Genomic DNA, 16,750 nt, shown 5'->3' with positions numbered 1-16,750 from the left:
ACAATGACATGATTTGTATTTATTACAGTATAGCTTGATTCAGTATTCACAAGAATAAGGTACAGTCATTGGTTATAACAAATGAAATATAAAATTAATGTCGATAACTGGATATTTTCCCATATGAAAAACAGCTGTTGAATAGCATAGAAAAATAAAAATAGGCCACATTTCGGCTTTGAAAGAAGGAAAAAAGATATAGGACAACGGTCGACGTAAAAATGCTTCACTACAAATAAATTCAATATGAATTCTGTAGTTAACATAAAAAAAACCCCCACAAAACTTGAGCCGACAACGACACGGTGCATGACTCACATACAGTAATACACTATACTCTGATATTATACATACTTAGATGCTTTCAATGTGGCCAGATGAAAGCGCACATTTTACAACGACAGCCTGGAACTTAAAAGCAACACACACACGCACACGCACACACATCACTTGGGACTTAAGGTAGGCACATGTACGCGCTCGGGAGACCCTTGAGGTCAATAAATGGTTTATATTTATATTATCTCTACATACATCACTGCTGACATTTCCAAGTATATTAGGGCTCTTGGTGAAAAGTGCTAAGACGTGAGGTGACGTGGCGTGCGTGCATGCGTGAGACACAGAATTAGGGCCACACAGAAGTTGCAGAAACATTACTATTAGAAAGGACAAAGAATAAAAAAAAAAAACAGTTGAGAAGTTTAAATTTGAGGAGAATGTTTGTGTTGTAGTTTTCCCTAAAGAACATGGATGGAAACGTGCAAGTGAATTGGTGGCGTGTCAGATTGTGTTTGCTTCATGTAGTGAAGTGGCGCACGCCATCTTTCGCCGCTTGCTTCAGCTACTGTGACATCCAACTTGTGCTTAATAACAACTTGGACCCATGGGTGTGTTTTTAAAAAAACAAAAAAAAACTACAACAAAAAACTTGGTGGCCACGTTTACTCCCTTTTAGGAAGATTGTGCATCTATTTGAAGGGATATTTCACCTTCATGAAAAAAACAAACAAACCCCTCCCCGCCAAATAAGGAGGTCTTTCGTGTTTTTTTTAAAGCCTATTTACAACTTCACATATTTGCGTTTTGACGTTTTTTCAAATATTTCCTGAAAAACTCACGTACAAGCGTCTCTGCATATTTTTGTGCTCTCTGCAACAGGCTTCAAGATGTTCCCAAAGCCTATTTGGAAAGTAGTAATGAGCGTCAAGGAAGTATGTGCAAGCGATACATCTCGACTGCGAGAGAATGACATATTTGCATGGAGAGGAGGGGCTAACTTTCACCAGGGTTGTTAGCGGAGAGTCTTCACCGGTGTCTCAGCCATTTATTGTCAATTTTTAAAGGGACACGTCGTAAGAAGGGTTTGAATTTGAAACGGTTTCAGGTTTTGGCTTATTAGTGATTTGAAACTCTTATAGGATTATAATATTCATAACACCTGAAAATAGTTGGTGCTTATTCTGTAGTAAGTTAAAAATTATAAATATATATATATTTTTAAAAAGTTGCTTTTGATCACACATGTTTTTCCTCAAACAGTGGTCTTCGGCCGGAAACGGTTATTAGCACCAAAAAAAAAAAAAAAAAAACCCCCGCAGCTGAGATCATTTTTTTTTTGTCCATTTACTGCTTAGGCTACCTGTTTGCTGGACTTCACACACACAGCGCGCGCGTGCGTACACACACACACACACACACACACACACACACGCAAGCGCACACGCGTTGTCACATGCTGACGAATGGTCCCAGGAAAGAAAAGGACAGCATTTGCAAAGACGTGCGTCTTGGGGCGAACAGCAGAATTTTGTAAGCGGATGTATTTTGTGAGCAAAGTGGGGGATACGGAATGAACCAGAGCTCACTGATTGGCCGGGAGCAGGCCTTGCCTTTGGGCGTGCTCCAAAATGGCGTTGTAGCAAAAGTAGTACTGGTCCGGAGTTTGGATACTGAAGGCCCTCTGCGTTCTCATGCGTCGCACCGTCTGGCACACGTTCAGCGAGCCCACGTCTTGGAGTTGCGACAGACAGATGTCCAAGGCACAGAAGGTACCTGGAGAGAAAAAAAAAAAAATGCAGTTCATTTGTGAACTAGTGGTTGACACGTCTGCTTTGCAGTTCTGAGATTCTGGTTTCCAATCTTGGCTCGATGTGGAGTTTTCAGTTGGTTGACTGGCAAAATTGTGAGTTTCCTCATGAGGCTCAAAGTTGACAGACTTAACAATTGAACAGTTTTAAAGCTTCACTTTGCTCCCTCGTACCTCTCCAGCTCCCTCACTATTTATTTATTTATTTTTTTAATCCGATGACAGAAGTGAGCATTATCTGGTTCCGCCAAAATTTTCTGTCTCACTTCAGATTTTGAGTGGCTATGCTAGTTCCAAGCTTTCATGTTTTGTCTTGCAACGGCGCTTCGAGTTTGCACTTTTGAAAGGGGCTCCTACAGTATCATACCACTATTGACAAATAGCGACAATCAATACGTAAGGTTTAGAATTACCTTTAGATGCCACACAATGGCACCAAAGTACTACTTTTATTGCTTTTTGCCTGAGTACAAACGCTTTAATTTGTGCAGTTTTCATGGATTAATTTTTTTACTTTTTGTGGGCGGGGTGCTAATCCGAGAGCCATTTACTGTATCATGAGTCCTGTTCTGCCACCGTGACGGCTCCGATACAACCACAAATTGTCCATGTGAGTGGTGAGGCCTCCTGACCTGTCCTCCCGATCCCCGCGCTACAGTGAACCACCGTGGGGGGTCCTTGCGGGTGTCCCGTCCATCGAGATCCCAAAGCCTTGATCATATTGCCGTGCTCTCTCTTCACGGCTGCAAGGAAGTCGATGAGAGTCACCGCCGAGGTGGGGACGCCGTAGTCGGGCCAGCTGAGGTACTGGAAATGACTCACTTGCCTCTGTTCGCATGTCTGTTTGGACCATCGGGATATCTTAGCTACATCTGTCGGATGTCACTAGTCAAGCGTGCGCATGTTGGAAAAAGTGTCTCGTGGCCTTACCTCGGTGTTGTGCAGCTCGAGGGTGGTGTGGTTGTAGTGGGTGTAGTGGTCCACCCTTTGATTCACCACTGCTATGTGGCCATAGACCTCCTGCCCACCTTCGTCCAGAGGCCAGTACTGTCCGCACTTCCTTCGACTGCCCTCCTCTGTCCTGAAACCGAGAGGAATTTGACATATTTTTCCCAGATCCAGTAGGCATCATCCCGCAACCTTTACAACTAAAAAAAGTGGTCCGACTTGGTAGTTCGACCAAAAGATACCATATTATTTTTTCAGAAAATGTACCTGGTTGTCATGACGATGACAAGCACATTTTGTTCCCAAACCATTCTCCAAAAGTCACCATAGGTCTTTTCCAGTGGACCTAAAGAGTGTGACACAAGCAACATTCATTCATTCATTCTACTCCATGTTGGTGTACCGCACAGGTCGATTCTTGATACTCATGCATTTTCAATAAACGCACTGAACAGCAGTTAGAGCTCTTGGAGCTACGATCTACACAGTTACACAACATGCAAGTAGTGTTAGGGGTGAGTGTTATTTTACTTCCATCATACCGGTTACGATTCATTTCTAAGAAATTTTCTGAAGCACATTTAATGCAGTAAATATATATTTTACCGCCGCCGTACCTTGAGTACCGATATATGCGTTCTTCTGTTTGTAGCCATCCATGAAGCTGGCGTTAATGTAGTCAGATCTCTGTTGGGACACGTTTCTCAATTAGGCACTTTGATGACCGTGTCACGCTCAAGACGACCGGTGCCAAACCTCGTTCCTTCTCGGCTTCAGGCAGACTCTTGTTTGATCAAGACAGAGAACGTCTCCATATCGGTTCCTCTCCAGATTGTAGACTGCTCTGTTCATTTAAAAAACAAACAAACAAACAAACAAAAAACACCATCGATCTCAAGGTTCTTCCCAATGTTTTCTCGGGTTCAAATAAAGCGAGCGATTCATATTTTAATGCACTCACTGTGCACAGTGGAAGGTTCCGGGCGGCGGTTCTTTCCGGAGCTCTTCGTACTCCAGGTGGATGCCGGAGCGTTGAAGCCTGCCCAGGTGCGCCAGCAGCTCCTGCGGCCGCATGGACTCGGGTCCTGGGATGTGAATGGAAGAGTCCTCCAGGGGGATGCCCACCAGCTCGTCCACGGGGTCCACGCGGCCGTTCTGGCCCGCCAGAAGCTGCTGATTCCAGCTGAAGGCGTCCAGGGGAAGCAAGCCGCCTAGGTGTTGGGGAAGGCAGTCCCTGGGGAGGTGCTGGCGCAGCTCGGCCATCTTCACCATCTGGACCTGGAGGTACGTTTGAAGAAGCGACGGTTACGTTTACTTCCTTTCGTCTTTGTCCGTTTCAATTAACATCTAGAAGTGTATCGGCAAATGGTGGCTTTCCTTGCCCTCGTGTGAAGGCATTACCATACCATGACGACAAAACATCCATCATTGACTTCCAAAAATTCCACCCCCTATAAGAGGCGTACCCCTGTATGTAGTCAAGTAAAAAGAAAAAAAAAGCTCCGGCCTCGGAGAGGGCGTACAAAAACAGCAAGCTTTCCTGTCACTTACGCGCTCCCGAAGTTTCTCCTTCAGCAGCAGACTGAGCAGGTTGTAGGGCACCCGAAACCACACGGGGGCCCCAACAATCAACACCTTCTTCAGCCTGGCGGGAAACGCCCCCTAATATTCAGAGAGACAGCAAAAAAGGTGAACACGGGAAAGTACGGGCGCTTGGACCCGCAGAAGAAATCCGGTCTGAGACGCTCGGTCCGGTATGTTGATGAAGGGAACAATAAAAGCCGAACCTTCAGTAAGTTGAGAATCTTCTTGCTCAGGTCCAGCTCGAAGTTTGTGTAGTTGGACCCGGCCATGTCGTATATGAACACCAAGCCATTCCTCTGGGTCTCAAAGCTGTTGGCGACAAATACGTACAGAACACGATGACTAATACACCAAACGAAATGGGAGGTTTTTATCTTTTTGGCAGTCACAAAAAAAAAATATTCTGCTGCCTAACCTATCCCATTTATTGACACAGTTGTAAACAACAACTTGTTGTTGCGCTAACAATCTTCTGTATGTTTCTGTGTGTTTGCATTTGTATTTTCGACCGTTTTGTTTTGTGTACAGTGTTTTTGTTGTTGTTTTTTTTTACTGTAAAAATGTTGCCCTTGTTGTTTTGTGTACAGTGTTTTTTTTTTACTGTAAAAATGTTGCCCTTGTCCTTTGTTTGCGAGAAGTTGATGTCTGGAATAAAAGTCCCCCCCCCCCCCCGCATCAGTACATTTACCATTTAATCATCATCTCTGGCGAGCGTAGTATCTTTCAACTGTTTTTTCGCGCTAGCCGTCTAATTTCGATTCGGAATCGCTCCACAAGAAGGACGTGGCACTCTGGCCGGCGGGTATATTGTGGTATCGTGTACAAGATGGACGCTTTCTCCAATTGTGATGCGAGAGCAGTGGTATTACGACTCGGATGAAGGAGGTGAAGTCTCCGCTGAAGTCCCGGGTAGCAAATGCAGGGGGCCCCGCTATTGCTTTTCACGGAGTGAGTGGGGATGCTCACCTCTCCACGGCGCGATCCAGGAGGTAGAAGAGTGCCTGCAGAACAACGTGGTTCCCCGTCTTGTTTGGGTGATGAAGTTTGGCAGTGTACAAGGCGATGGAGGCTCCCGACGGATCGCGTGCACTCTGCAATGCACCCCCCCACCACCAAAAAATAAATCAAAGCATATTTTTGTATCGCAATTTCAAGTTATTTACACTCCATTGCCAAAAGAGGATCCGTTTCCTTGTATTTGTGTTTGTCATGAATGAGCCACTATTCCTTATTGAGGGGTAACGCAAATGTGACGTTGCAGGAATTGGCCACAAGGGGGCACTCAAATTTACCAAGTGGATTGTTTTTTGAGGGGGTTGGGGGGTCTGTGGCAGGAGGAGCAACTCTGCATTTGGTAAATGACGTTGTGGAGGAAGACGATTGAACAGCAGCCAATACAGCAATACGGCTAAAAATACCGCAGACGGGATATGAACGCCGTGTGTAGCATTCACGTCAATCAGCCGCGTCAGCGGGGAAGGACACATGGAAACGGGAGTCTTTTTACGAGCGGGATTTCAATTACAAAAGGCTAAATATATCCTAATGTGATCCTCCCAATTCACTTGGAAACTTCTCATTCCGAATGAGAACATGTTCCAGTCAGACCTCCAAATTGCCAGGTGAAAGCGCTCATCAAACGTCAATACCGTATTTCCACCAATCGCGCCAAAGGGGCATTATTGCTTGGTTCAGCTGCAGACGCGGTGGGGGTGGAAGGCCTTTATTTTGACACAAATACATTTTGGGAACACATGAACAGTGACTGAGCCCGGTCACGAGCATTGAAAAACCAAGAGTAATTCCACCCCACAAAATTGTTTATAATCACCTGTACGAATGGTTTAAAATCATGAGATGACAAACCATAATCCCCAAACACTTTGATTGAACTGCTTTTATCAAGATAACATTGATTCCTTTAGCCCGGTTACTCTTGTGGCATATCTTGGGTCGTGACAATAGTGTACCACAAGGCGGGGAGCTCACAGCAATATTAAATATGGGGAGAAATGTTGCTGCTAAATGGGCAAAATGACATGTAAATTACAATGCGAATCTGCTTATTTCAGGGCCTTGGCTAAAGTGAACAAATAAAAGCAGAGCAGCAACCAGGCACTGAGTTTGTGTCGCAAGGTCATGGATACTGTACTGGGAATTTGCTGAATTCTTCATCTTTCAGCACGCGCTGCTGTTTTTTTTTTTTTCGGATCATGACCAAGTTGGCATGGGTGAGCAATGTCCATGTGTGAACAATAAGCGCATGAACTTACCAGCACTGTGAACTTTCCACTGAGCAGCTCGGACCGCAGAGGTTCTTCCTGAGGCTGAAGTCTGACGATTCCTTCTTTGAGACGCGTTTCCTGGAGCGAGAGAGAAAGAGAGAGAGAGACAGACAGGCAGTTTGAGCAAGCGCAAGTACAGAAGATGCCCCACCCCCCCTCCAAAAAAAAAAAAAGGGAACCTTGCCTACCCTGTAACTGTGGAACAGCTGGATGGCTCGGAGCACGTCAAACTTGCGCGCCATGAGGAACTTGACGGCCAGTTCCCTGGAGAGCGGCGACACTCCATGCTGACTGGTCCACTTAGTGATTTCCTCCAGGAACTGTCTGATGGCCTGAAAGAGAGGCCGAAAAACGTCACACTCACAACAACCGCACAAATACCGGAAAAGTAAAAGCCAGCAAGGCGGGCTGGTTTCCCAGTGGTTAGCACGGGCGACCTCACAGTGCAGAGGTCAATTCCAACTCTGGCCTTCCTGTGTGGAGTTTGCATGTTGCCCCTGTGCCTGCGTGGGTTTTCTCCGGGTACTCCGGTTTCCTCCCACATTTCAAAAACATGCATGGCAGGCTGATTGAACACTCAAAAATTGTCCCTGGGTGTGAGTGTGAGCGCGGATGGTTGTTCGTCTCTGTGCGCCCTGCGATTGGCTGGCAACCGGTTCAGGGTGTCCCCCGCCTACTGCCCGAAGACGGGTGGAAGAGGCTCCAGCACCCCCGTGACCCTTGTGAGCATAAAGCGGATCAGAAAATGGATGGATAGATAAAAGCCAGCAATGACAAGGCCCCCCCCCACCCTATAAGGGCTTTGTAATTGCAAACAGATGCCACAAGAGAGTGTCAAAATACTTCAAATCAAGAGCACGCCATTCGTCTAGCACAGTGGTGGGCAAACTACGGCCCGCGGGCCGAATCCGGCCCGTTGGTCTTTTTAATCCGGCCCGCCGAAGGTTGGTCCACAATTAAGGTTCGATGTGAATGATTGCATTCATTTCAATTGGACTTGTAATGACAGGCATTTCACCGCCAGGTGGCGCATTGACTTGAAGTTGCAGAACACGGCGGGTGGGGCAATCTTTTCGACCACCTTGTACCTCTGTATCGCTCTACTTCTACTGGTCTGATCACAACCCATCTGCAGCGATGCACAGGCTAAAATAGGTCATCAACAACACTGTTGTCATTTTAAAAAGTATATTTATACCGTACTTTCATGCTTTTGTTCTGTTGATGTTTGATATGGACTGTCTACAAATGCAGTTTTTTTTAACTTCACGTGAAGTTCATCTTCGCGACTGTACTAACAGCCTAAACTGTTCCTTCACGTAGGCAGGCACATGCGCGCGCTAGAATTTGCCGCAAACCCGATTGTTTCATTTCACACCCCTTTCGGAATGAGCTGCCCCCACCCCAAGACCCCTTCGCCCTCCTCCTCAGACACCAAAGTGTGCCGCTCCAGCTTATAAATGAGCTTCCGCCAGCTGTGTCAGGAGATGTTAATGAGCTCCTTGTGGAGTCTGGCAGCAACCGCAGCAATCCGAAAGAGCAAGGGGGTGAAGAAAAAGGGTCACTGATGGTTTGGAAGAAATCGCTCCTAGCACAAAAACTGTTGTTGGGGGGTTTGGGGGGGGGGGGGCATTTGCAATGTTTTTGAGCTATTCGCAGTTGGGAAAATAGCAAGGGATTTCTGTGCACCACAAATATCGTCTCACAGAATTCCAAAAAAGGCCTCACCCCATCTGCAGTTTAGTAATTAAACAAGACCGCCGTCAATCCAAAAGTAACTCAAATTGACTTTGAAAAGGTTTCCCCGAAACTACAAGTCAAGTATTTAGCTCGTGGAGGTGTGGCGGAGGTGGGGGGGGGGGGCTTCCTGTGCTTCTCCACTTCTCGTCGTCGCCATCTCCGCACCCCCACAACAACGCCGCCTTCTGCTTTTTAAGTGTGCAGTCAAGTGAGCGGGGGCAGGAAGTCCACTTATGGGATTCTCTTTGGGAGTACAAAACGCTCAGTGAGGGGGCGGCAGGGCCTGAAGACAGGATGCCGCTCTGTCTGCTCCTCTCGCTCTCTCTCCCTCTTCAGAAGAGACGACGAGACATAAAGCTGCCGCTCTGTTCTCAGGCCTTAACATGCACCCCCACGAGGAACCGGCGCACCTGACACTTGGATCCGCCGGACACTCCGTTAGGTGCACCTAAACTCCACCCCCCCCCCCTCCCCAAACGAAATGAAGCACACAGGGAAATGCTTTAACAAACGCCGAGTTTGACGTGCTCGATGCTAAAAAGCAGTCCAAGTGTTGAGCGGGAAACTGACGTCACCTTTTTTTACGTCCACTTGGGAGTACGACAACATGACGGGTCGGCTTAAAGTCGAGTACGGCCTCATAGATCTTTGCACCAAAGACAACTTCCGGTCAGGTAGGGACGCTTCAACTTCAGGGACTCTGAAGTTAGCGTCCCTCTTCGCCCGCAGGCTGCGACCCAGACTTCCTGGAGGAGACGCTCTTGTTTGGTTCCACTGGCGGGGGAGGGGGGGCACCGGGATCACATCCACGGGTCCGTTCTTATGTGGTGTTGGCGTGCTAGCAGCGCAAGGGTCGCTTATTGGTTTCCTTGAGGATGCATAAATGTTTACCTGATTGCAGCAGATGTTTCCCCTCAGCGATCCGCCGTTTCGGACGATCAAGGTTTCGGTTTGCAACTTTCCACACCGCACTTTTGTCGAGCGATTCTTCAGAGGAACCTTACTTAGAAAGCTGTTTACGTGCACGTGCGTCGCTAAACGCGCAGGTACTCTGTCCGAGTGATTAGCAACGAGTCATTGTCATGTGAACCCTTGAAAATGTTTGCCCATGCCCCCCTCCCCCAAAAAAATAAATAAATAAACAAAAGGTGGACACTGAAAATATGGACTGTTCAATATTTATTGACTGATGTCAAGGGGTCCACTCGTGTGTTTGGTTTGCGGTGAGCGAAGCTGTAAAAACAACAAGGCGATTTGACCAAGCTACACGCAGCCCGAGAAGCAGCAACCGATGTCAAACTTTTGGCCCGGCCCTCCGCGATATGTTCTGCTTCTCATTTGGCCCCCGGGGGAGGAAAAAAAAAATAATTGCCCACCCTTGCCTCAGCGTGTCCACTTGAGTAATGACGTCTGCTTTCTTGAGAGCTGCGACTTCCTCCGTCTCATCTTTGCAGGCTCCTTAGCATGTCTACTTGATGAATGACGTCTGATCTCTTGAGCGCCGCAACTTCCCTCTGTGCATTCAACGCACGCCAGGGTGCAACTGTGCTCGAGGAAAAAAATTTGCTCTCCGGCTTTTGTGACCTTGGCTGTTCTCGTCGCCAACGTCTCCCTTCAATGGCAGGATTTGAAAAAGACACGATGAGGACCGGACGCCAGGATATCTTTTCCTTCCACTCGCCGACACTTCAGAATGACGTTTTGCCGAAAGCCGTCATGAGCCTGAGCTATGCTAGCGCTTAAGAAAACAACCATACACACACACACACACACAAAACAAAATCCAAACGAGGGCCGGACCAACTTTAGACTAAATTTGCACCCTGCATTTCCGCGTGCTACTTTCGACCATCAACAAAACAAATTTCATGTCGCTCACCAGGGGAATAAAGCCTCCTCCCTCCAAAAGTGTGCTTTTGCGCTGCGTCATGATTGTGTACCTCCGCTTATGCATTTCCGACAAGTTGCGCTCCAGACGTACAGCCTTCATTCGACACACGCAAATGTGCGTCTATATCCGCGGAACATGGAAAAGGCTGCAGACAAATCAACGCATTCGAGTTCAGTTTGCCACGGTGAGGATGACGACCATCAAAGTACTTCCTATACTACAAAGCCCAACGATTCCTTTGGATAACGTGACGGCATGCGCAGAACACGAACCAATGCCTCGTTCCAAAGAGGTAACCGGATTCTGCTTACGTGACCCAATAGTCTGGTTAGAAAAGAGAAGGGGTAACCCAGGGCTCTTATTCGGAGCCTTTTGGGTTTTTGGGCACGTTCACATGGCCTTTAAAAACCTGAATACAGCCAATATTCTGGTCTTAAACGGATTCTTGGCTGCATGTAAATGTAGTCATCTGTGTCATATTTGTAAAACACGACAGGTGTGAGATGAACACATCTGTGGGTTGTATTAGATGCATTCTCTCCTTTTTTTTTGTATTACCGTATTTTCACGACCATTCGGCGCACCGTATGGTTGGGCGCAGTCTCATTAAACGGGTGCTATTTCTGTATTTTACAAATAGACAAAACACACTGTATTATTGGGCGCAATTTTAAAGTGGTAAAACATACGCCAGCTTAAACATACGGCATTCATGCGCGCACGCTAAAAACACGTTAGCTTGAAGCATAGGGTAGCATGCCAAGACATACGGATACAAGCTAAAAACACGTTTTTAAAAAGGCCACGAAGCAAAACGGAGTTCCGTTGTATTTTATTTAGCCATCGTACAATGTACTCACGTTTTTCGATCAATCGTCACCCGGAAATCCATCAAAGTCCTCATCCTCTGTATCAGAATTGAACAATTGCGCAAGTACCGGTAATCCATCAAAAACGCCGTGTTCCCTCTCGTTGTCAGTCACTCTCATTGCCATGTGGCTCCACAGAAATGATGCCGGCTTTGCCAAAAACTCGAACAACAGTGCAAGCAGACGCGTTCGTCCAAGCAGCCACAACCCATTCGCAAATTGTGGCGTGACTCGCCCGGCGCTGCCTCTCACTCTTTGTAAAGTTGTGTTTGCCATCGATCATTCATTGTTCCCATGCCGTTCGCAACTTTACTTTGAACGCCCGGTTGATGCCGATGTCCAGCGGTTGGAGTTCTTTAGTCAAGCCTCCGGGAATAACGGCAAGCTCAGAGTTCATTTGCTTGACTTGTTTTTTCACCGCTGCTGTGAGATGGGCACGCATGCCAAAAGCATAACCGATGGCTTGAAGTTTGAACTGAGCTTCGTAGGCGTGTCTCTTTGTAGAATTTATTTTCGGGGGTTCTTAGAAACCAAAACCAAAGTTGTTTTGCAACAATGCACATAGCCACACTCTATACAGGTGTTGGTACCTGCTTGTAGCGTCCCTTTAGCGTCCACTTACACGCCCACCCTTCACTCATTGGCGGACTTCTTCCCCGCATGCCTGTCACTCACGTCTGCCTTTTCTCTATATAAACAGCGTGTCGGCTGTCAGTCAGGTTTTGGAACTCGGCGCATACACAAGACGCTCTGCATCATAAGGCGTCCTGTCCATTTTGGAGAAAATTTAAGACTTTTAATGGCGCCTTATAGTCGTGAAAATACGGTAAGTTTGTGTTGAAAAATTGTGTTCAAATACATTTGCGGGCAGGTTAATATTTAAAAAAAAAAAAAAAAAAAAGTTTTTATGTACTTTCTATACTTCAGGTTTTCACCACTTGTGGGGGGTGCCTGGAACGTGTCCCAAACAAAGAATTGGTGTTCACTGCGTTGAAAACAAGCATTCACACTGCTACTCACAGCTATGGAGCAGAGATTCAAACCTGCAACCTCAGAACTGTGAAGTAGATCACTAGTTTCACCCTTTGCATGAGTTTTGAAGAAATCATGAAAACTGTCCACAAAAAAAAAAAAAAAAAAAAAAAAAAACCACCAAAGCAGGTTCCCGAGGACGCTTCCATGAACGCACAGCACCCTAAAAAGCATTTGTGAAGGTTACGTTTGGTAACACAGCTGCCACAGAGTCAAATAGCGGCTGAGGCTCGCTTCCATTTAGGACGATGGCGGTCGATATCCCAAAACAGGAACTCGATAACAACACTCGAGGCGCTCTCTTCCCACTTTCTCTGCTTCCTGGGAGCACAAGCGACGCGCACATTGACATGCACATTAGCACATGACAGACACGCACGTGCACTCTGCAACTAACCCCGCCCCCTCAAACAGAGTCTCGTGGAAATGCTTTTAACAGCTGCCTGAACGAAGTTCCACGATCCTCTGTGTGTGTGTAGTGTTTTCCCGGAGACACAAGTACACCATAGTAAAAAAAAAAAAAGGCCCTGGCTCACACAGGAAATGAGGTAGCCAGATTAAGCTTTCTTTCTACTGGCCAAAACGATGAGGATGAGGCGAGGATTCACCAGGCGGTAAGCAACCTACGAAGAAAAACATGCCAACGCAAACTGAGAGCACATAGCGACCGGATGAGCGGTCCAGGCTAAAGCCTGGGACGCTACGGCAATGCGGTGTAGTGTTTTCCCAAAGAAAGAATCGGGGCATACTGCGAAGTACCGATCAGATGTTGAAGTTGAATTTGAAGAACTGTTTTGCTTTGAAACGGCGAGGTACAACTTTTAGTGACATCCATTCTCGAGTTGGAGCCTGTTCCCGGCTGACTTTGGGCGAGGCGGCGCACACCTTGGGCTGGTCGGCAGCCATTAGTAGGGCACGTGTTCATACTCATCACACCTACAGGCAATTGAGACAGTTAACTGAAGAAGCACGTCTTTGGAATGTGGCGGAAAGAGGAAGCCAGAGCGCTGGGCAACTCTTTCTTTTCCCACAGCGTGCAGACGATACACCTCGATTTGTATGCCGCTTTCACAAGAGAACGCATTGACCCCAATATAATGGGAACACCTTGTTGCTGGAAGCAAATCAAATTCTTGGCATGTTCTCCTCGTGCCTGCGTGGGTTTTCTCCGGGTACTCTGACCCCCCCCCAAAAACCTAAACAAAACATGCATGGCAGGCTAATGGAACACTCTAAATTGTCCCAAGGTGTGATTGTGTCTCTGTGTTCCCAACGATTGGCTGGCAACCAGTTGATGGGTATACCCTGCCTACAGCCCGAACACAGCCGGGATAGCCTCTAGCATGCCCGTGACCCTGGTGAGGATAAGCGGATTAGAAAACGCATGGATGGATAAATACTTGTGGTATTGATATTTTGTATCGGTATCAGTGAGTACTCATGAATGAATTCGCATCGTGGTATCGAATATCCCTGGTTAAAATTGAATAATGTTAGAAGAGCTTGCCGGAATCCGATTGTGACAGTATGGAAACCTTGAGCAATTCCATATTATTTATTTCAGCAATTGGAGGCACGCGAAAACTCATCGCTGAGTCCAAAGGTCCGTTTTTAAGACCGTTTCACGGTGACATATTAACGTTACTTGGATTTGGTCTGAAAGTGATGCGTCGTGCGCTTGTCATTGTGACATTGTATTGGAAAGATTGCCTTCTGTCGCAGCCAGTTGTTTTGCATATCCGCTCTACCTAACTACAACCAACACCCCCAAAAATGTATTGTGTTTTCGTCTCGGGGGACAAAAATGGTCGGGCATACTGGCTGCGCGCACCAATATTGGGAGGGGCTAATGTCACTTAATAAAAAAAAGGAAAAAAAAGGGGAGGCTCGTACCACTAATGGAAAATTTTAATTCTGAATTTGTTTTGGTTGTATAATCCAGTGGTTAAACATGCAATTGCATCCTCCTGCCAACTCTAATTGCTGCATTTGACAGGGCGTTTGCTTCATCGTTTCGTACGTGTTATTCATCTCAGGTCATTGTTCAAGATAGCAATGTACGTACCACTAGGTAACCATATAATTATTTTGTATGCGGAACTCAAGACTGCAAGAGACGATCAAACAGCTCTTAGTGTGAGGCAGTGCAGTCCCACAAATAAATGAATAAAAAGTGTCTTCAATGGACAACTCCGAAACGTGCATTATTGTCCTTTCGAGCTCACCTGTGACCCGAGCGGTGTACGTACTCCAAAGTGTGAAGTAAGCAAGCTGATGAATAGGAACCGTTTGGCTAGTTCAGCGTTTTGCAGCTTTTAGTGAGCTAAAAACACACGCCGTACATTGGAAAAATTGTTTCAATGTCACGCCAGCAAAAGCGTATGCAATCCAGTATTTGGCCAAGATAATATCAAAAATAAGGCAAACTTTTTTTGCCATGTCATAATAAATCACAAGTAGGCAGGGATCTTTGCCGATTCAGCAGGTTCGGTTCCGGAAAAAAAAATTCACATAAGGGTGAATTTGCAACTGACCAACAGTGAATCTGCGGCTGGCACCGAAATTAATTTAAGAAAAACAATTTTCAGACCAAGTGAAATTGGGTAATTTCCCACAGCTCACCTGTTGATATTTCACAACAAATGAATGTGCTCAGTTCTTGGGAATTACTGGTTTAGGTGTACCTAATGTTTTTGCCAATAAGTGCTTTTTTTTTTTTTTTTGTTTAATAAAAACACACGTTAGCGTCACTGAAGGCTTTAAATCAAGTATATCCAAACTGCGGTCCGCCGTCTATTCTAAAAAAATAAAATAACAGAGCAACAGTTTTTTTTGGTTTGTTTTTGTTTTTTAGTAGTAGTTTAATAGTTTGGTTCTGAATGTGGAGATGAGATTTGGTTGCTGCTCAGTGCAGGGGCAGATCAACTCTCGTGAAGACAGGACCACCCTAAACCCCTAAAAAAAATCTATTTATTTTTATCACTTTAAACAAAAAGCTGTGATGTAACAATTTTACCCAAAGCTCAATGATATAAAAACAATATACTGTATAATTGTCCTTTGCTGTGAATGTGAGTAGTGCCCTACTGCTGTCTGGCGACCAATCAATGTGTAAAACCACCTCTCTCATTATACAAAATAGATGCACCGATTTTTAATATCGGTCTTATGACATAATTAGCAATGCAAAAAATATGTTTTCTGTTAGTAAAAACAAAGTTTGTGCTGTTCAGTGAACGCAATGCGATAATGATGCGTTTAAAGACCACGCCAAAGACGTGGGGAAAAACAGATGTATCAAAACGGGAGTCTTGTCATAAAATGCGCATATTTTCCACAGCTGCTGTGCCCTCCACCCACTCCAGATGGGGGGCTTGGGGTGGCTATTTCACATCCGCGGACAGACAAGGAGGGGTTATTGCTCTGCACAGCGACTCAAACACAGACTGGAACTGTCGGTGATGCAATAATGCGCCACAAATCGATAACAGCAGTTCCGCTCTGCTTTCGGGCAACATTTCAGTCCGCATTCGAGCAACTGACACGGTCCCATTGCCTCGAATTGAACACATAGACACACAGAAAGGGCCTACCTGTTCTTCCTCGGCCGACAAAGTAGCTGCCATGGTACCGATTCGGTCACCGCCACACAGGAGGAGGTGGAGGAAGAGGAGGAAGAAGAAGAAGAAGAAGAAGCAGGCTTCTGGGGGTTGTTGGCTGTTCGGTCCTGCTTAGAGTTTTCTCTCAGGCTAATTAACTCGAATGTTCCATTAAAAAATAGCAAAAGACGAGACGACCAACCGGTTCTTGGATTAGTTTTTAGCGAGCTCACACGCAAAACAAGGCCCGCTTATGGAGGTTCGGCCGCTTTCGGAACCGTCCCCTCCACCAAGCCCAGCCCAGCCCAGCCTAGCCTTAGCCTAGCTTTAGCCTAGCCTAGCCGCGCGGATCACCGTCGACTTCTTGCTGCCATGAATAATTTTTGTTTTGCCGGAGAGCATTGAACGTCTCCTTTATGCAGCCTCCAATGAGGCCAGCCAGTTAGCCGCTTCCTGCGCACGGCTCTGCATCCTGGTGGTCGGCAGCGGAACTACAACCACAGGGTCACGCATTCATTCATAAATCAAGCAAAGCAAAAACAGACGCAATGAGCATGAAAATATCGCAACATGCATTTGTTGTATACATTATAGGTGTCCTGAGAGAAACAGTAACTGTATCTATCGTAAGAATGACAACTAATTCTTATTTCAAATACCAAATAGCTCTTGAGCACCCCCCAATGTTCTACTTCCCTATTGAGGACCAATTT

At 46.2% G+C, this 16,750-nt stretch overlaps 1 protein-coding gene across 1 annotated transcript; it reads right to left on the bottom strand.

Annotated features, from left to right (window-relative positions):
• Positions 1-4: 4 nt before the first annotated feature.
• ptpn9a (protein tyrosine phosphatase non-receptor type 9a) lies at positions 5-16,469 on the bottom strand. The gene is made up of 13 exons (XM_086109300.1): positions 16,032-16,469; positions 7,095-7,238; positions 6,895-6,984; positions 5,588-5,712; positions 4,825-4,930; positions 4,589-4,699; positions 3,999-4,315; positions 3,794-3,881; positions 3,655-3,724; positions 3,305-3,383; positions 3,020-3,170; positions 2,722-2,929; positions 5-2,055 (listed from the first exon to the last, which is right to left on the bottom strand). Exons 1-13 carry the CDS (start codon positions 16,062-16,064, stop codon positions 1,865-1,867), a joined length of 1,713 nt encoding a protein of 570 aa, XP_085965426.1. The 5' UTR covers positions 16,065-16,469; the 3' UTR covers positions 5-1,864.
• Positions 16,470-16,750: the final 281 nt, after the last annotated feature.

This window comes from Hippocampus guttulatus, chromosome 4 (genome assembly GCF_054856545.1).
Source record: "Hippocampus guttulatus isolate MCC_2025c chromosome 4, RoL_Hgut_1.0, whole genome shotgun sequence".
NCBI lineage: Eukaryota > Metazoa > Chordata > Actinopteri > Syngnathiformes > Syngnathidae > Hippocampus > Hippocampus guttulatus.
The sequence above is the reverse complement of the archived record's forward strand: the minus strand, read 5'-3'. Positions and strand labels throughout refer to the sequence as shown.